Source organism: Trachinotus anak, unplaced genomic scaffold, assembly GCF_046630095.1.
Source record: "Trachinotus anak isolate AG129_WGS33_773 ecotype Australia unplaced genomic scaffold, CSIRO_AGI_Tana_v1 ptg000014l, whole genome shotgun sequence".
NCBI lineage: Eukaryota > Metazoa > Chordata > Actinopteri > Carangiformes > Carangidae > Trachinotus > Trachinotus anak.
In genome coordinates this window covers 13,824,448-13,845,384 of record NW_027273865.1, presented here as the reverse complement: position 1 = coordinate 13,845,384, position 20,937 = coordinate 13,824,448, and the positions used below count along the sequence as shown (strand labels likewise).

General features: G+C 40.0%; 2 protein-coding genes across 3 annotated transcripts in view; both read right to left on the bottom strand.

The window, feature by feature from the left end:
* Positions 1–487: 487 nt before the first annotated feature.
* clasrp (CLK4-associating serine/arginine rich protein) lies at positions 488–14,724 on the bottom strand. Of its 2 annotated transcripts, none has more exons than XR_011693415.1 (21): positions 14,585–14,724; positions 12,572–12,711; positions 12,043–12,140; positions 11,141–11,242; positions 10,172–10,251; positions 9,818–9,902; positions 9,558–9,694; positions 9,030–9,126; positions 8,265–8,343; positions 8,103–8,176; positions 7,966–8,007; positions 7,672–7,872; positions 6,916–7,233; positions 6,655–6,837; positions 6,287–6,330; positions 4,334–4,394; positions 4,093–4,151; positions 3,951–3,997; positions 3,782–3,867; positions 3,512–3,536; positions 488–1,235 (listed from the first exon to the last, which is right to left on the bottom strand). XR_011693415.1 is itself a non-coding variant. In XM_071495898.1 (21 exons), exons 2-21 carry the CDS (start codon positions 12,668–12,670, stop codon positions 1,193–1,195), a joined length of 1,956 nt encoding a protein of 651 aa, XP_071351999.1. In that variant the 5' UTR covers positions 12,671–12,711; positions 14,585–14,724; the 3' UTR covers positions 488–1,192. The 2 variants fall into 2 exon arrangements, 1 of the variants encoding a protein (XP_071351999.1); XM_071495898.1 differs by having other exon boundaries at positions 6,291–6,330.
* A 2,802-nt stretch (positions 14,725–17,526) lies between these two features.
* The window catches only part of LOC139632045 (protein jagged-1), a 49,043-nt gene continuing 45,632 nt past the window's right edge, over positions 17,527–20,937 (bottom strand). Inside the window, exons 11-14 of the mRNA XM_071496779.1 lie at positions 20,851–20,897; positions 20,352–20,528; positions 18,980–19,130; positions 17,527–18,898 (exon numbers count right to left, since the gene is read on the bottom strand). Coding sequence (XP_071352880.1) covers positions 18,462–18,898; positions 18,980–19,130; positions 20,352–20,528; positions 20,851–20,897 — 812 coding nt within the window. The 3' untranslated portion in view covers positions 17,527–18,461. The remainder of the gene's footprint in view (positions 18,899–18,979; positions 19,131–20,351; positions 20,529–20,850; positions 20,898–20,937) is intronic.

The window sequence follows — 20,937 nt, the reverse complement described above, 5'->3', positions numbered from 1 at the left end:
CATTCGCTCTCTGGTTTTCACCAAGATTCAACTGTCTGTTTCAATCACATCCGATAGTGCAAATCAGCCTCTAGTTCCTCCTCAGCAGCTCCGGGGAACTGCCCGCTGGTTTTCCACAGGTGTCCGCGAAACCAAACCGGAAGCGAAGGAGCGCTCGTTTCTGCTTTTTACGTCGCACAGCTGCGGCTGCCACACAGGTACAGAAATACATCAAAAACACTGAAAAAGAAACGACTCAAAACTGAGCAGACAGACTCCAACGAGAAACTAGTGAAGCATCTCCAGCTGAAAATCCTCAGATCTGTCGCCACCTACTGGTGAGAACAACAAACCGCAGTCCTCCGGGAGAAGCCACTCAATAATACTGTGCTTTAATTTTATTGTTATTATTTTTAAGGCCAGCATATTAACAGTGTGTATTCTTTGCGTATAACTGGTAAAAATAAGGAAGTGTGGATAGAAAGAAAAACGAAAATGAGCGAATCGTTTCAAAGTCAGTTTTATTTATGGTTCTGTATTTAACATTGAACTTTATTGAGAACAAAAAGGTTATTTGCTGTTGTTAACCAGTGGGCAGAGGGCAGAGTATAAAAAGAGCAGTTGATTGTTTTAATAAATGCATGAACTTTGAATTGAATTTTTCATAAAGACGTTTCAAATGGATGTGTATAAATATCCTGTACATCAGTTCATGACTTGTTTAAAATGGCTCTTAGTGTACTTTCTTGATAGCATAAAAGCAAAATATGGGAGCACACTGTGAGATGAGGAAGATGATGTAAGCTTAGGTATTGCTCAGTATCATATATTCTGAAGAAATGCAAATGTCTGCAGATGAGTCTACAGCCAGAAAAGAAAAAAAAAGGAGCATGCAGTAGAGAAGAAACTCATTTAATCAGACAATCTTTACAAGATGAAGCAAAACTGAGAAGGGCAGATCAAACTCAGCTGGGCTGAACCAATCAGCTGTGTAATTAGTGAAACTAAGGTATCATGGTCAAAGTTGTATACTCTGTAGACATAAACAGTACCAGGAAACACACATGTTCAGGTGAGGATTTGTAGGTCTGTTTGTCAATCTGTTCCTATCATCTTCCAACAGCTTTTTTTTTTTTTTTTTTTTTAAATTGGACCGTATGTGTGTGAAAGTGCCAAGATAGACACTGTAGAAAGATATTCTCCACCTGGCAGCTCAGTATTTGTAGTATGGACTCCGTGATCGAGACCGTGACCTCCTGCAAAAATGTAAAGAAAGGAGCAACATAAAAACAGTCCAATCAAATCTCTGTATAACTAACAGGATTGCTGTAATAGTAAAGGATTATGTTTTTGTTTACACTTTAAATCACCATATGTATTATTCTTTAGGCGTTAAATACATGTTAATAACACTGATGTAGTTGTAAGCAGCTTTAAGAAATTGGTAACAGTTCATTAATGTTACGTTTATAAAAATGATAAATTCTCCTACAAAGACAGTTTATATTATTGCAACTGTTACACACCACCCTCCACTTCCACGTGCCCCCAGGACGTGTTCTGGATGTTAACAAATATATTAATAAACTTGTAAATTTAATAAACTCACATCTACTTACAACAACACTAGAAGGTCTTAAAAAACCTGCTGCTATGCATGTGAAGTGTTACCATGTGTTTTGTTAACTATTCATATGTTGAAAATATGTGCAAATATTTCCTGTTCTTACAAACATTAATGATATAAATACACCTTTAACATAACCACAAACATCAATAACTAAATAACTCAGGTTGGTTGTGTAAAATATGTCAGTTTGGGAGTCATAACAGTTCCCTATACTGTATTTTAAATTTTAGAGATGGTGACACTTTTGTGTATACAATCACAGAGCACTTTGTTAGGAACAACTGTACACCTGCCTATTCATGCAGATATCCATAAAATCATGCAGGTACAGATCTGGAGCTTCAGTGAATGTTCACATCTAACATCAGAATGGGGAAAATGTGATTGAGTGATTTTGTGGCCAATGAGCAGCAGTTCTTCCAGCGGAAACGCCTTGTTGATGAGAGACGTCAGAGGAGAACGACCAGACTGGTTGGAGCTGACAGAGGGGCTATGGTAACCCAGATAACCACTCTTAACAACCATGGTAAAACATATCAGAATGAAAAACAGGTCGAACCGTAAGGCCAAGAACAGAAATCAGAGGCTGTGGTGGGCACAGGCTCACCACAATTGGGCAGTTGAAGACTGTTAAAAAAAGTGGCCTGGTCTGATGAATCTGGATTTCTGCTGAGGCACGTAGATGGTAGGGTCAAAATAAGTATGACCAGGATCCTGAGGGTGGTGTAACAGTACGGTTAATGTTTTCTTGCCATACTTTGGGCTCTTTAATACCAACTAATCATGATTTGAATGCCGCAGCCTATGTGAGTATTGTTGATGACCATGTTCATCCTTTTATGGCCATACTTTCCCATCTTCTAATGGTACTACTACTACTACTAGCATGATAATGCACCATGTCACGCAGCAAAAGTCAGTATGGTGTTTCTAATAAAGTGCTTGATGAATGTTTGTGAATGAGAGATTACTCCTTTAAATAAACTTCGTTATAGCTGGAGTCACAACTTAAAGTTTGACTGGACTCACAATTTAATTGGGTGGACCGCAACAGCAGAGCCAGTCAATAAAATTGTGAATGTCCCCAACTGACTGACATTTCCACCATTGGTCGGCTGAATGCCACATGACTGAGTTATAGTTTCCCCATTGGCCGTTGCCCTTTCAAAATGAATTGGCACAAAAGCGTCCTATTATGGAGCTTGGAAATAAACATGTGGTCTTAACGGGCTGCATTTCAGTCACCATTTCATACTTGATGTCTGACAACAGAAACAGAAAAACATCTAATTGAGAACAACTTCATCGGAAATTCTGCTGTATTAAAATACTGTATATGTGAGTACAGAGACTCTGAGAGAAGCAAATAAATAGACGTTCCCAAAACAGTTTCAACTATGTCTTCAATTTCACACATTGACCAGACTTGGTCCAGCCATATACTAGGTTTTGAGTTAGTCTTGTTTACTTAAGACTAGAGCCCAGTGGATAAACCAGCTTGATTAATGTATGGTGTTGGTATACACTAGTGATAATATAATGTAATATAGGTGAGGCAAACACTTACTGGTGGTAATTTGGGAAATTAAGGGAAAATGAACTGCTGTAGTAAGTTTGGGGTATTTTGTTTAACTAATAACTTGGACCTGGGTTGTTTTTATTTTTGGTCTAACATGATTCTCACACTCAGGTTTTAACCCATGGTGTCTTTCTCAAGATTCAAGACTTGAGACTAACTCTGAATTTGAGAGAAGAAAAAGCCAAGTAGCTAGGTATTTGAAATAAAATTAATGCAATGAGCCTTTCACTTTGTTTGTGCATTAATCTGAAAAGAAAAAAAAAAAACAACCAATTGATTCTGCTTCACTGGAGCTGTGAAGATTCTTGTGGCTTCTGACATACCTTCTGTATGAGTTGCACTCTCGGCCTGAGGGACAGAGGACACAGAGCCACGATCAAAACAAAGACATGCCAGAACATCTTTAAGCCTATAAAACTGTCAGAGCAGAAAGTGATGCCAGCACATCAGAGAGATTGGGCTGATTACACATTTTCATTACAACTGTGAGTATGTAACCCTGTGCACACAATAAACACTGCATGTTCATCCAACCAAATTATTTTTATATTAGATCCATATGACTGTTGACAGTTAGAAACCCAAACTCTTACCATACTTGGAGGGAGAAGGCGAGTGGCTCTGTCGCCCGTACTGTCTTTCCCATTCATCCCTCTCTTTCTCACGGCGTTCACGCTCCCTAAGCACAGAACCTCTAGGTCAGACAATTGCAACACACACAGACAACTACAAAACAGTCCACTAACACATACACAGCCTTACTTCATGCGTATCTTGCGTGCCATGGCTCGTAATTCTCCCTCTCGCTCCTGTTAAATGAAAACATAGCGATGAGGGGAAATAGAGGATAACAGTGTCTCTGTGTCCGCGTGAGTCTGAAGTACACACACATACACACACGCACCTGTCGTTTGTGTTCCTGCTGCTGGATCTTCACCTGAGCAGCTTTTTTATCCGCCTTGGCTGCAGTATGGGAAAAACCACAGGAAATTGAAGGTGGGGGAAAAAAAACAAGTCATCATGCTTTTTTTTTTTTTTAACGTCTGTAATTTGCATGTGACAATGTATACAACAACAGTTCACGATTCAGACATCTGTGCTGTACTGTTTCACAGACCACAAACACTCTGCTAAGTTGTACTCACACTGCTTGTTGAGCGCCTTCTGCATTCGTAGTTTCAGTCGTTCCTGTGGGGTCATCTTGGGCTGCAGGTGACACAATGGTGTTAGCACATCATTTCACAGCCTGCCAAAAGTGTGTGTGTGTGTGTGTGTGTGCGTGAGTGTGTGTGTGAGTGTGTGTGTGTGTGTGTGTGTGAAAAGGTAAGATCAAAGGTACTGTGCTGTTATACAATATCAATACTATCACCTTTATGTACAGTTACTGGTGGAGATAAAAAGGCCGAAGATAAATTAATTATGTGATGTTTGTGATGTCAACAGGCCGACTGGCTAAACGAGTTGCATGTGTGTGCGTGGACAGAGACAAACTGCTGCTGTAGACTTGCAGCTGCTGTAGGATAGTTTAGAAGCAGGACAGGATCCAGTCACATGAACCTTTACACAACATATTTATCTGTATGTCTGTCAGGGAGATAAAGGGGAGGAGGACGGCTGAAGAGGAGGAGGGGGTCGGAAAGTGAAACAAGAGCAACTTCAGGTCCGGTGAGTTCAACAGAGTTCAGAATGAGCCAGTGCCATTTTGTCACTGACACACCCGGTCCTGGGCCGTTTGAACCTGGCCAGGCAAGAAAAACTGCAGGTCACAACACTGCAGGCAAGTTTAACAGAGAAGCAGATAATAACCTCCGATGTATTTGTCTGTTTGACTGTTGGAACATATTCAATTTTTTTCAGGGTGAAGAGACGACGGATGGTCCAGAATCTTAGAGAATATAACAACAAATAAAAATGTTATTTAGTCCTAAAGGAATAGTTTGACAATTGCTAACTGAAAAGAGATAACTATCAGTACTCCATGTCTGTACTCTTATTAAGAAGACCACCAAGACTACCATGAGCAGCTGATTAGTTTAGTGTTGAGAATGAGCCTGGCTCTATCCAAAAGAAACTAAATCCAGTTATTAGTCTAGCACGTCTATGGTCATTAATTAACATCTCCTTTGTTTAATCTTATAATAGGCTAGCACATAATCCCCATATAATGGCAATTGTCATTTTTACACATATTTTTGTACAGATTAGATTAAAAGATACTACATTTTAATAGGTAAGCTTTGGAAGTGCTGATAGGTGGATTCCCTTTGGATAGCGTCATGATCATTATTTCCAGTCTCTGCGCTAAGCTATCCAACGAGTCTCATATTTAGCATACAGACATGAGTGTTGTATCATTCTTCACATCTTACTCTAAGCAAGACAGGAAACAACTGAGTCTACCAAAATGTCCAACTATTCCCTTCAATGCTCATCTCAAGTCTTCAATTAGTTTGTGGGATGTTGAACATTTCATTTCAAAGTCAGAACGTGCATCACTGCTTATTAAAAGAAGCTAGTGCAGATAGTGCAGTCCAGAGCACACCCATCTCATTTTTCATCACAGCCAAATGAAAGTGTTGGAAATGATCACTTGCTCAATACTGATTCATAAGTTGTAACAAGACACATGGTCATAAGAGAAAGAAGCCCGCCTCTTCCTCTTAAGGCCACTGATGCTTGAGTGTGTTTGAGACTACAAACAGATACATAAAAGACACTGCACTCTCTCACTCACATGTATATATGTAAACACGCATGCACCACCCAGAGTAAAAGCATTATCAAGACAATAAATAATGACTTCATAAGGTGACTAAATCTTCTATCCATACAGAGATGGCAGTATTAATTCAGTCATTTGTCAGTGTAGGCAAGTTGGCATGAATACTGTAGTGGTAATTTCAAAGTAGATGCGTGACTTTGACTGCAGTTTATGTCCACTTTTGGGGTGGGGGAAAGAAAAAACAAAAATCATATAATTTTTTTCTCTGTGGGCAACAACGGCTTCTACATCCCAGTCTGGTGGACAACCATGTCAGCCTGTCAGGGATGAGGGAGGCGTAGGCTTTAGCAAGAAACCAGCTAGATCAAATTCTTACTGACTTTGGCAGCTCCCGTCTCTTTACCACCCGCAGTATCAGGCCTGGAGAGAGGAGAGAAAAATTAAGGTATTTTAAAACTTTTAACAGTAAAAATCATCCAATATCTTACAAGAAAAGAAACCAACAGAACTATATTTTTTCTTCACATTTCTCATCTTGTGACCCTCAGATTTATCCTCTGACCACTTATAGAAGTCCATATCTGCAGGTTGGGAACCACCACTGGTCTGCATGTTTAATTATACCACTTTAGCCCATTTAGATCATCTTTTAGTCAGAGTAAAGATATTTTACTGTGTCTCCAGATGTGTTTGTGAAGAAGTGCAAATTCATGCATCCTGGTGATAATGTTTAGGTGGTCTTACTTTCTTAGCTTGTCAGAGACAGTCATGGTAGAAGGCTGGGCTCTGTGAGCAAGGGAGGGACTGTGATTTTGGTGGCTGGGGGACTGAGAGGGGCTGCGGCTGCCGCTGTCTCCCCGCCTGTGGCTTCCACTTCCCCGGCCCCCTCGCCTGGAACTGCCCCCCTGCCGTGAACTTGAACGTGACCTGGCAGAAAATACAAGGCAATGTCTCACTAATATGCCATGTAAAATAGTCCTGATGGTGGTCAGTGAGTACTCTTACCTTGTTCGTCTGCGTGCCGAGTATCGTCTCCTGTCCCTGTCTCTGTCCCTGTCCCTGTCTCGCTCTCTGTCTCGCTCGTTGGACCGTGATCTTGTCCAGTCGCGTCTCCTCCAGGATCCAGTTCCTCCGTTTCCTCCTCTACCTCTGGAGTGAGATCGGGAACGCCGTCTCGATCGCGAGCGACTTCGGGATCGACGCCCATCCCTTCCCCCCCGCCCTCGTCGGGCTCGACGTGAACGGGAAGATGAGCGAGAGGAGGACCGAGATGTGGAGCGGGAGGAGGAGGAAGGGGAGCGACTGGAGGATGACCTGCGTCTCCTGGACAAGCAGAGACACAATGCTTTAGTAACAACACCAGCCCAGCACCTAGCCTATCTTGAGAAAATTTCTGTTTTCTTGTCTTTAAGAAACGTTAATGTTTCATGGTCGATAGAGAAATACATAATCAGTTATATAAACTAAAGCTTTCTGTGTTATGCCATAATGGTCCATGCACAATCACAGACTAGAAAATGTGTGGCAAAGCTTAAAACTACCCCATCTTTACTCTATGTACATGCACAGTTGAATAGGTCCTATTTGTTACTTAACAGCAACATTTGAGTTGATATTAGTTGATTGAAAACTGATCCACCTCACCTACCACAAAAATCAATCAGTATTCTTTCTGCGTCAACAGCTGTAGTCATTTCAATGAACATAATGACTGCACCATCATTAACCAATGAAAAGCCAGGAAGAGGGAAAGTTACCGACCGGGAGCCCCTGCTATGACCTGCAGGGTGCTGCAAGTTGGAGGGGGCGTGGCCAGAGTGAGGAGCGGTTTGTGTTGCCGCCGCCGCCGCCGCCGCCGCAGCTTCTTCGTCGCTGCCTCCGAAGCTGGTGATAAAGGTGATCTTCTCTGGACCAGGAGACCGAGAACGCGACCGTGATTCAGAGCTAGACTCTGACTCTGGCCTGAGAGAGATCAGAAAGTAAAAATCAAGGACACTCACGGGAAACAGTAGAGGAAATTAAGAAGGAAATAGACGAAACACTAGGTTAACTCACCGTTTATAAGGATCGTATGTTGGGCTGTCTCTCCTGGCATAGCTGAAATCCACAAGGATGAGGACACAGGTTAAACAGGTTTTGAGGTAAGTGGTCTTTTTAACAAGTAAAAACCTTTACAGACAGCATAAATTTACCTTGGTGGGCTGATCTGTCTACCTTTTAGCCTCTTCTCTCTGAACTCTCTCCTTTGTCTGCGAGAACGCCGGCCCTGAGATGATCACAGATACATAAATTACTAAGTTGGAAACTATAATACATGTCACACACAGACACAAATTCAACAGATGTTATCTTACAGAGTACATGGCCTTCTCAGCCTCCAGAGCCTTGGCATGTTTGATGGCCTCCACTTCCTCCTTGTCTTTCCTCAACATCCTGTTCAGCAAGTTACAAATTGATAGCATTACAATTATAACCATAATATTTATATCAGTAGTAGAAAGCATTGAACTAGAATCATCAAACTAGCAGGACAAACATGAAACCACATCCATGAGAACACTCAATAACATCTGCAAACATGAAGCTGAGTTCCATTGAATTCCAGTGAATTTATCCACTTTATGAGCAAAGGGGTAGGTTTTTTGGGGGGGAGGGGGTTAGAAAATAGGAACAGGGTCATGGGAGCTGCTATATTATTTCAATGTATTGTATGTTTCCCTTTTGTAATGCCCTCCCCTTATACTGTTTTCTGTCTACCTTTTATGTGTTCCTACCCTCCCTCTTGTGTCCTGTATCTGCATCTACCTTCACACAGGGACTGCAAATGGAAATTAGCTAATAAGCTAAAATCTGGTGCAATACATCTTTTCTCAACTGAGTTTAATGTCTATTGTACATGGTCCCTGACAAATAAAGTTCACAAAAGAAAGTTCACATAATGGCAGTGTTATGAACCATTTCTGTAGTTTACAGATGCCAATCTTATAAATTCTGCTTCCGCTCAACAGCAAGGCATCCTGAATCCTAACAGATTAAGCAATCAGTAGGTTGAGTATTCTTCCAAAAAATATACGCTTTACTCGATTGGACAATTGAGACATGATGATAAGAGATGCTACCTGACAAAGTCTCCTTCAGCCATTCCATATGGGGTTGCCATTTTGTTTAGGTCCAACACCTGTTCCTGGTTCAGCTCATCGACATCAACCTCCACATCTGCACAAACACACAGCCAAAAGGACACAAAGCTTTTTAACACAGCAATGTGTTGAAACAAATCTTACCCTCAACCCAATGTGCATAATTGAGGACACAGATGAATACTCTTGAGGAACCACTGTAAACAACAATTTTCATTCAGCCAAGAAAAACTCTCACACTCTGCAGGAAGAGGTGAACATAACTGAGTTGTTATGCTTGAAAAACATAATGATTTCTACATATTAAGTTTGGTATGTTTCTGTTGTCTTTGAAACTAATGGTGATCTACCTAGAAACTGAAAATTGTTGTTATACATCAGTGCACATTTGTGCTCTACTTCCTGTTGGGTTTTTTGTTTTTTTTTGTTTTTTTTTTGCTTTTCTCTTGAGTTTTAATTTTCATAATGTTTAAATCTCCTTAGTGCCAAACCCAATATAATCCTCACCAATATCTGGGATCCCCTCATCCTCTTCGGATTCACTGTTCTCTGAATTCTCTTCATCTTTGTCTGACTGGGGTTCGGGCTCTGTCACAGTGCTGTCTTCATAGGTGTAACCAATGGTGGCCTTTTTCTCAGCCAGCCTGCACAAAAAGAAGACAGATTTATCACCACAAACTGCTGAAAATGCTCTGGTGAGTAAACAAACTGTAACAATCACATATTTACATGCACAGCAGAGATGACAGTAACTTTAATTGACATACTTTTTCTTCTCGTCCTCATTTGGTTTCTGCAGGCCACCGTACAGCTCATCCAGGTAGATCTGGTATAAACACTGCTCCTCAGAGACTGTAGGAGGACGGCAGAGAGTTTAAGATCATAACACAACTGCAAAGCTCACCAACTGAGGGCAGGTTAACACACTATGAACACACATGCAGCATTGTGCATGTGTGTAATGTATTAACAGTGGGTGATACAGGGCTCCAAAGTGTTGCACCCTGTCACCAAATGGTAATTTGCCTGTATGTTATTCACAACTGATATAGCTTTTGAAAGTTTAATGAAGTTTTACTTTCTCTTGAAAGAACATCAGCTATTAGGTTTGTGGTACTCACTGTTGGCAAAGTCATTCTGGACTAGGCCTCTGTAGCGCTCATAGTTACACTTCCTCTCCTCCATCTCCTGCTCTGGGGTGCTGTACACAAACAAAGAGTAGAAGGTAGATTTAGCTCTTTACTCAGTACTCAAACCTCATCATGCTGAGCATTTTTACGGGGTTCTGAAGGGTTCACCAAAGACTTATCTAATATTACATAAAATACAATTTAACACCTTTGTCACAGTCTTCTCTTAGAATAAGGGAAAACCAGTAGAACATTAAGAACATGAAATTCTCTAAATTTCTGTCACATTTTTGTTTGGAATTTCTGGCTGTCTATAGCAATAATTCCCAATATAGCTAATCAATTACCATGGCCTGAGAGAGAGAGAGAGAAAGGATGACATGCACCAAAGGGCCACAGGCTGGACTCGAACCTGGGCTGCTGCGGCAAGGACTAAGCCCAAATGGCACACACTCCACCATGTGAGCAACTGGGACACCCAGAGGCAGACTTACTTTCTTATTTTGTGTCTCACACAGAGCACAGCCTCTGTCTGGAATCCACAAAAGTTTAGTCTTTATTTATCTCCAACTCCAGAACATAACAGACTTTTATTAGGGGCAGGCCTTTATGTCTAACTCTCTCTGTTTGATATGTAGAATTGGCCATAGTGGTTCGTACAAAGCCTCGTGATTGATGACTTCTCTCTCTCCCTCCCCCTCCCCTGCTCGCTCTGCTTGGCGTGTCTTGTGTTTTTTCTGCTTTATCTGAAATGCAATCTCTTATCATTATTCTGTTGTATATATGACTTTTGCTCTCCCTTAATAAGTGTCTTAAAGTGCTAAAATGTATCATAATCTGTGGAGAAAACATGAATGTCCCCCCAACAATGTCCTGTAAAATCATAAAGCCAGAAATTAAATATCATACATCATCATGCATTCTAAGTTAAATGTGGCTTTAGGTGACTTTAAGACTTACGATGTGTTGAGCAGTGGAGGGGTGTAGGTGGGGATGTAGTCCAGGTGAGCCCTTACATCAAACCTGTCAATCATGTTGTTGGCATCTCCTTGCCAAGGCATCCTTGAGACAAAACAAGAAAAGAGAGAGAGGGTACAAGCTGATCAGCAAGATCCCACTGGCACTGTGCACGTGGTGTGCGTGATGTCTACTATAAACTCATCAAGCACTTTATTAGGAACACCATACTAATCAGATTGCTCTCAAAACCTCAATTCTTAGTGGCAAGATGTTGGATTACTTTGAGGCTCTGCGCCATGTTGACACAACTGCATCACACCCTTTCTGCAAATTTGTCAGCTGCACATTCATGCTGTCAATCTTCTGTTCTACCACATCCCATAGATGTTCTACTTGATTCTAATCTGGTGAGGGAGGAGACCACTGATGTATACTGAACTAATTGTCATGTTCATGAAAGCAGTTTGAGATGACTTTCGCTTTGTCACATTACACATTACCATGCTGGAAGTAGCCATTAGAAGATACTTAATTGTGGTCATGAAGGGATTCACATGGTCAGCAACAACACTCAGATTGGCCATGGCATTCAACCATGATTGGTTGGGATTAAGGGGTCCGAAGTGTGGCAAAAAATCATTCTCCAAAATGAATCTCTTCTACAAAATCAACAGTTTCAGAAATACTCAAACCAACAGTTATGCCACAATCAAAATTAGTGAGAGCAAAAAATGTCCCCATTCTGATGATGCGAACACTAATTGGAGCGCCTGACCTGTGTCTGCATGATTTTATGCATTGCACTGCTGCCACATGATTGGCTGATTAAATAATTGCATGAAGAAGCAGGTATACTGGTGTTCTTAATTAAGTGCTTGGTGACTGCATGTGTGTTTCCTCACATGTTAATGGGGCTCTCTGCAGCCAGTGCCACAGCAGGATCCAGATGGATCTTGTACGCTCGGCCATGAACCTGGAGAAACTGAGCTGGATCTTTTTTCTGTCAAGACAAAACGAGAGGCAGTCAAAAGACAATAAAATGGCATCTTATAACTAACCAAATAGTGACAAATATTATACTATACAGCCCTTTAACTCTACAATTTAATCCTCTATTTAAACCACAAGGATAATTGAGACTATGTGCGTGAATGGTGCTTTACAGCATCTTGTGAAGTGAGGCCAAATTTAGCTCACAAATCCTTTATTGTTCATATCCTGTTGCAAGTCTCAGAGTTAATTGCATTCTTCTGTCATTTTATGTCTAAATTAGGATTCATTTAAAGAGCTTCACAAAATACTAACAGAAATAGAAAGCCTGAACCGAGACAATCTGATTTTAGGCTTACTGCCACAGCACTTTGGTGTAGCAGAAATAATAGTTCACTATATCTCCATTATGTGTCTCAGCTAAGTGACAAAGTCTCTTACTATCTTCTCGTAATACTCTCGCCGGCGCTCGCCTCGGCGCTTGTAGTCTACCATCATGCCTCGGAGCTTGCGCTCATGTTTGCGGGCCTCCTGCCACATGACGGCTCCGCTGGGGGTGGGGGCGCGGCGGGGCACGGCTGCTGCAGAGAGGCAAAGAGGGAAGAGGAGAGAGAGAGAGAAAAAGCATACAATGATGTGAAGAAATCAATGACGGAGATAGAAGTGGAAGAGACAGAAGACAGATGTACAAAGACTGTTTTTTTTAATGTAAATATTTGACTGGGACAAGCTGCACAGACAGAGCTCTTCTTAGAGATTACTGCACGTAACGTCTGGCTCCCACGTCATTTCTTTGAAATAAATATTTTAAACATAACTCCCTTTCTGTTTACAGCAGTTATTCCTCACTGAAATGATAAATCATGAAACCACAATCAATACATCTGAAAACACAATGCCAAGGCTTAGTTTATGTTTCACCCAGGACACAAAACACTTTATGTTCAGCAATACATCTGCATTTCTATTTTGGAATAAATCAAAGCTTAAAATGTCTGGTTTAAACTGAGTTTAGTGTTGAAAATTATGTGAAATTGAATCTACCTAAAAAGAAAAGATCTCTCTGTGGACAACTGAGGTGTGTTTTACATTACATTTGGATACAGGTTATGCTGGTCTTGAAGAACAGGGTCAGTGTTTTCAGTCTGATTTGAGAGTTAAATTAAGGAAATGAATGCACTTTGTTTTCATTCTATTGTAACTCCAGAAAGAGGTGGCTCATTAAAACTAAAAAATATTACCTAATTAAGGAAGATGAAAACAATTTGTGATATGGACACTTTTGCTTGGTGTGAATATTTGAACAATGCCTGGTCATTGAGAAAAAAATATTTTGTTTTCATTTTCTTTGTAACATGAATGTCAATTGCCAGAAGTTGTTATTTACATGTGATATTTTTGTCTCATGTAATTCTGTGTGAGAGGGACCATTTTAATGTTATTACTTGAAATTAAAAACTCACTTTGTTCATTCATTCAACTTGTCTGTTGTATTAATATTTATGATTTTCCTACATATTTTATTTGTTAATAATATTGTGTATCCCTGAGCCTTCTTTGTGTAAACAAACACCCAAAAACACCTCTTAATCTAATTACTTTTAAAAGAAATGCTCAAAAATAAAGTTATAATGACTTTTTGTAAACTGAAGGTCCAGTATAATTAAGGTCTAAATAGACAACTCCATGTGATTTTCCCTTTGACAGATATGGTTCCATATTTCTTGATATCAAAAGAGGCCATTTTTTCCAATCTGTCAGCCATAACAGCAGACATTATTTTAAACGTAATCAATAAATAGCTGGTTTTAGTCACTTGCTTGTCTTAACAATTTTAAGATCATCCTGGCTGTAGCAGATACAATTTGATGTTGCAGAGAGAAGTGACATTCAAGCCAACAAGCTGAACAAACAAAAACACGCTTAGTGACCTGACTATAAAATATGAATTGTTGCTACTGTATATTACCAAATGTTATGCTCATCTTATCGCTGGCGTGATTTGTAAAATAGTTTATAACAACAGCTAAAGCACCTGGAGCCCAAGAGCTAACATAGCTAACTACCTAATATTACCGTTGTCAAGCTCATTATACAGCAGCAACATTTATTTATTATTAACCGCTCATTTAATACGAACATTTGCACCTCCCTGCTGTGGCTTTTAGGGTCGCATAAGAAGTGAAATAAAAGTTATCGCGGAGTTTGTTAGCATACACATCGGCCTGGTTGCGCATGTAGCCTTGGCCCTTATATACCCGTCTGCTGCTGTTAGCCACTTAGCTTTACGCCTAGCTTAGCCTAGCCTAGCCTAGCTTAGCCTAGCTTAGCTTAGCTTAGCTAGTCTGCAGAAACGTTAGAACCAAAGCATGAACAACAGCCTGATCAACATCAATAAAACATGAAATACTGCCCCACCGCACATTCAGCATCGTTTTGAATCTCACTGCGTACCTGTTTTTTCGATCGCCAACACACACTGGGGTTGTTTTCGGTCAGAGAAAGACGATGGTGGCAGAGCGACACACGCCTCCCTCTCCTCCGTGGAGCGTCGGTCTGCGCAGTGACGAGTTCAGCCTGTGGGGGGCGCGACACCCACGTATCTCCACCGTGGCCTGTGGCGAAACTGTCTATAAACTTTCATATTTCTCCCTGGAGCGACCAAAAACAGATGAAGCAAAAATCTATTACCCCCATTGTATAGCTATGGCAGTTTCAGCCAAACAACATGGTAAAGCTGAAGCGATTGAGCTGAATAATCAGTGAGTTGTTAAATTTAAAAAAGTAAATAAAAATTCTGATAATCGATCAAAGTCCTATATTTACACCAAAAATTCACTGGTACCAGCTTCTCATATATGATTATTTGCTATTTTTTTTCACCATTTCATGACATTAATAGATTTGCACTGAACAATCAATCAATCATTACACAAAATTATCAGATCTACTGATAATGCAATTATAGTTTGTTTCAGCCATACAATTCTCCTATAACAGAATAATGTTACCATACTAGGGTTTTTCTGTTTTCAGTGTATAAATACTTGACACACTAAAAAAATCTTGTGTGTCCACAAGATGTCCCTGTAGGACAGGCTAGATGTCCATAACTGTGCGGTCCAAGTCACTTCTGAATTTTTCGTGGTGAAATAAAATAAATTCTATTGAAATAAATTACTGCATAGCAGAACTTTTTTAAGAGGATTTTTAATTGTGTCAACCCATATGAACTGAACTAAAATAAACGATCATGCATGCCCCTACAAAGCAGGATGCCATTGCAGCAGTCTATTTCATAATGCAATAATGTTGAAACTCTACCCTCTATTTGTTACCCACTGGCTGTCAGGTGAGCATGGGACAGAGGCTTTTCAAGCATCTCTCTGTTTCAAAGATGAACTGATCTGAAATATAAAAACCAGTGGTGCAAAGTAAATAAGTACATTTACTCAACTCCTGTACTTGAGTACAAATATGAGGTACTTCTACTTTACTTTTCATTTTATGCTACTTTATATTCCTACTACATTTCAGAGGGAAAGATTATATTTTTTACTCCAGCACCTTTATCTGCATCTGTAGTAATTACTTACTTAACATATAAAATATAACTTTACACACAACACATGTAATCATTTTATGTATAATATATAACAAATGGTATGGTCAATTATACCAAACACTATATGAAGCAGTTCAAATTAACTATATCTCAACCAACTACAACATTAAAGTACCAACTTACTGTATATAAAAATACTAAATATATAAATGATCAATTACAATGATGTGGATTTTTCTGAATAGGGAGCACTTTTACTGTTAATACTTTACATACATTTTTCTGATGATACTTTTATACCTTTACTGAAGTAAAATTTGAGTGTAGGACTTCACATGTAATAAAATATTTTTATAGTGTGGAATTAATATGTTTACTTAAATGCTTTGAATACTTCCCCCTCTACTAATAAAAGCTACCCTCTGTGAGTCTTGACCTGAGGTTATGGTAAAGCTGAAAGGAACAAACCTGTGGATGATAACAGAAACCAGGAGATGGAACCTGTATTTTCCTATTTATATATTTATATGTATTAGTAACTCTAAGGTTTGACAGCTACCTCTAAGCTGAGTGTAAACTTTCTAATCAGCGAGCAGTGGCGTGACATCCTGGTCCTCACAGCAGGTGTAGAGAGGCTCCTATGGATACAGCAGTGTGTGCATGTGTGTGTCTAAACTCTATTTCCTACATTTCCTCCTTACTAGGGTGGTGACAGGAAGCCTGTGTTCATTTCCAGGCTGCCGCTGTTTGCACAGGTCAGGGGTCACATTTGTAACATCCATTTGCCCATTAATTGTCGCTGCGGTGACCTTGCAGTCACTTTACACTGCCCCAACACACAAAGCCCTTCCTTTCACACATTGTCATTTTACAGCCATTTTATCATTTTACCAGCCTGATGTTCATATTTTGAATGGGGTTAAGCTTACATACAGCAATACAGCACACTACCACAAAACATTAGTTTGTTTTTTTTATATTTGTTCTTTGATACAATTTAGCACTTTTTGTTAAACTTGAAGTACTGCAATATCCTAATATTATAAACTTCAAGTTAATAGTCACAATACAATTTCAGTGTTTAAGAAGTTATAAGGTATTCGGTTTAACTTCCAGCAGAATCCAGCTATTCTTACAACTTACTGTAAGTTTTACCAACTTTCCAATAACAGACAAGTTTCTCACAACCACATAGTAATTTTTTGTTGAACGACTGGGGTCAGTCAGGTGGTTTTCCATTTTTCCTGGCACTGTCAGCATCATTGTTTATGAATGTGTGTCAGAGAGAGACAGAGAGCGAGAGAAACCTTGTGTATACAGTGTGACCCACTGACCTACTGAAAGTGGCTGTGAGCCATGTGCTTCATAATATCTTCCCTTGGGCATTTGACAATGATATGGACAAGAGAGCTTGTCATAAACTGCACTCACACAAAAACAAAGGGAAAGAAAGAACTTTACGCTGTGTTGCAAGGACCATTGTTGTTAATCATTGACTTCTTTAATTATTTTTGTTTATCTATTCATTCATATGGATGCTGTGGAATTTCATTCAGAATTTCAAAATAAGTTTCAGATTTGAAAAACTGCTTGGAGCAAAACATAAAGTTGTAAAGATGGACCTGTGGGCACCTCAGGGTTATTGAGATATTCTGAAATTGCTTTTAACAAGAAAGCTTGTCATTGTATCTCAAACACAAACTTCTTATGCACATATTAAAGTCTCTTGCTATAGTTATTAATCTTTGTCTGGCAGCACTGACACCTCCCTCTAGCTGCAAACATGGTCCTAACACTGGTGATTAATGATTATAGGCAATAATAAATAAAATAGAGTTGGTAAATAAACCTTTATTACAATCCACATGTGCTGGTTGTTCCAAATGGAAAGTGAAATGGGACAAATAGAGCAAAGTAATACAGAGATACTTTCAGACCAAACCACAGTACAAAAAGGGCATCAATATGTACAATATATTTATGTACAAAAAAGCTATTTTACACACAGGTATGAAAAAAATCATACATCTTTAACAAACTGTAGTATTACAGAGACAATGCAGGCAACAGTGTATGGTTTTAAAACAGTTTTCAAAAGGCTTACAAGCCTTGAGTTCAGGAGTATGCACTCTGTTTTGACAAGTATATCAACTTTGTTTTCTTTTCTTACAATAAGATGTTTCTGTCCTTGCTTTTTTTCCCACAGACACTCATAATATACACTCTCTCCTTCTCTTTCACTCTCACAAACAACCAAACGCAGAAACCCACTGAAAGTTAAATAAACATCCATTCAACTCTCTGTCTGCCAGAGTTCAGTCTGAAACAGAAATGGAGGTCTGAACACCAGTCACATGGCATCGTGGACCAGGAGATATGTTGAGAGGCTCCTATAGAGGATGATCCTCTACTTCCTCTTGACAGTATCTCAGGCACTCCAAGGCATGTCTTTAAGTCTCCAGATTAATTCAAGAGTCTGAATTATCTTTTAGTCAAACATCATGCACCTGCTGCTTCTCACAGTCGTCAAAATAGGCTCAAAGAGGTCAACACAGTAAGACTTTTGACCCCTCTACTTAGCAGCTTTTGCTTCCCAGGCGTTTGCCTATAGGCGCCTGAGCACATAAAGGTCAAAGGGTCTTCCCATTTTCCTAACTGCAACTATGATATTGTGGCAGTATCTGGAGACAGACTCCTGCAACAAAAGAGTGCGAAGGACAGAAAATAAAATTAAAAAAGCTTCTCAGACGCCCAAAAGTTCAAGGGTCAGACCTCCAGTTCCTGGTTGTCTGTGTAGTGGAAGCGGTTCAACTTCTCCCTGTCCCGGTTTGAAATGTCCAGTTTGGGAGCATGGGCAGGCTTTAGCGCCGGTGAGGGGTGTGAGGGGGCTGGGGAAGGCGGCAGGGTCAGTTCAATCTCCTCGTAGCAACGTGAGACGGGGCCGGGGGCTGGAGGCTGCGTGAGTGGGACAGCAGGCGGCAGGAGGGCAACGGGACGGTCCACGTTTCTGATGAGGTTGACAAACTCTCTCTGGTTGTTGATGCCTTCTTCCTGTGGGACGGCCTGCTGCTTTTTCCGCTTTCGATGGAGGCGGGAAAGGATAAAGGCACAGGCGGCACAGCCACAGACTGTCACCAATGCTAAGACGCCCACTAGGATCATGTAGAAGCTGATGCCCCCATGTGTTGTGTCAGACATGGCACCTACAGGCATGAAGGCAGAGAGATTAGACCTGAGTTCATAAAGATTTTGTACAATTTTAGACACACATATATTTCTCTTACCTGGACAGTGTTGACCAATGCAGGGGTTTTTGAGGCTCGTGCACTCATTACCATAGTAACCCTCAGGACAGGAACACATGTACTTGCCGTCTGTGATGTGACAGGGTACCCCCTGCTGGCAGGGGTTAGGATTGCACAGATCCAACACAATCTGAAATGATGTAAAGAATGAAACAATAAGAAGGGTAATAAAGACATGCAACTCTTCCTACAGCTACAGTTTCATTGATCCATTACACTATAAAGGTTTCCAGTAGTTTTGAAATGTTTAAAGAGGGTAGGACCTTAACAAAATGGGAAATTATAAGACTCAATTTCACTTCAAAGTAAAGGCTCTCAATTATTTAAATCTATCTTTACACAACAGTCCTGTGCCCATATGAAGACTGAAACATATTTTTCATGCTGTAATTGTTCCTTCCTCCTAAACAAGCCATTAAAAGATCCCGTCCTAATGTGTTTTCAGTGTAGCCTAAGTGATGGTGGACAAAATCCAAAGTTATGTGCCAAAACACATTCAAATATCTATTTGAAGCTAATACGAGTCTTCAACAGTCGGACTGCTAAAGCCTCACATTAACTTCAACTGTAGAATATATTTTTTGACACAATGAGCGCTGCGGATGTTGTCTCCCATCATTTACATCGGAAGTGCCTTATGTCTTACTGGCCAGCATGAACAGTGGGAATGAATACAGCAAGAAAAACCTGGTACACTGTACATATGGGCACTTTACTACTGTTTTAAGTCAAACTTGGAAAAGTATGAACCTATCCTTTAAATAAAAAACACAATTAGTCTTACAGTTTAATTCATCCCCACTCTAATTTGCCACAAGGCATCTTTAATCCGCTGCCCAGATGTCCTTGCTGAAGCATTATCTGCAGGTACTTCCTTCATGTTTAAAACTGTTTTATATGATTTACTAAATCAGTTAGTCAGTTTTAGTCCTGTTAACCACATTAATGACTTCCTGTGTTTTTCTTTACGAGTGATACTTGATACCTTGCTTTTCTCTTGACACAAGCAACAATATAACTAATTTGATGTAAAGTCTATATCTTTGTAAATCAAGTTTTCTTTTACTTTACTTTTGGTTTATCTTTGGGTTATGGAATCTCATCTTTTCCTGATTTATACTACACTATTACAAACATTGTTTCATATTTGTTGTTCTTACAGTTTCACAATTGTTTCCAGCAAAAACTTAATTTATTAACCCCTTTAAATATTACTTTTTTCACCAGTGGCTTGATGTGTAAGCGTCTGTATGTACCTGATACTCTCCCTGTCAATTTTCAACCAGTTTTGATACTTTCATTCACATTTTCTTTCTGTATGTCTTTTACATATCCATGAAGGTTTTCCAACCTCACAGAAGATTCCTGAATATCCAATGGGACAGTTGCAGGTGGCTGTCCTTCCATCTTTCTCCACACACTGTCCTCCATGCAGACAGGGGGTGCTGTCACAAGGACTTGGAGCATTTTGGCAGTATTTCCCAGAGAAACCAGGTGGACACCAGCATCTGGACCCCGACACCTGGTCCTAGGCACAACAGGGGTGTGTATTATTTATATGTATGTAAAACAGAGAGAGCAATGATTATAGGAGCTGGGGAAAAGGGGCACTGGAGAACGAAGGGCATGAATCTACCATTGGCCATGAAACATTTGCCCCTTTGAGAATAAATCACAACAAAATAAATTTAAAAAATAGGTTGCATTTCTTGAATTAGGCTTAAGGCATTAACACAATTAGAATGATTCTCTTTTACAAATAATAGAAGTAGGTCAGCATTGTTACTTATATGCAGAGACAACAGGAGAATTACACAGACAGAGGAAGGCGGCGTAGATAGGACTCTCACCTCGCAACTTCCTCCATTCAAACACAAACCCTGACAGCTGCTGTTCCCTAGAAACCAAAGAAAGCAGAGACACTATATTAACCTGTC

Excerpts from the sequence above, each read along its gene's own strand:
- clasrp (XM_071495898.1), bottom strand. The coding sequence starts at position 12,670 with ATGTGGCAGGAGGCCCGCAAACATGAGCGCAAGCTCCGAGGCATGATG. Across the intron at positions 9,127-9,557 it reads TGAGGGGATCCCAGATATTG|ATGTGGAGGTTGATGTCGAT; the intron begins GTGAGGATTATA and ends GTGTTTGTGCAG. Across the intron at positions 7,873-7,965 it reads ACATACGATCCTTATAAACG|GCCAGAGTCAGAGTCTAGCT; the intron begins GTGAGTTAACCT and ends GATCTCTCTCAG.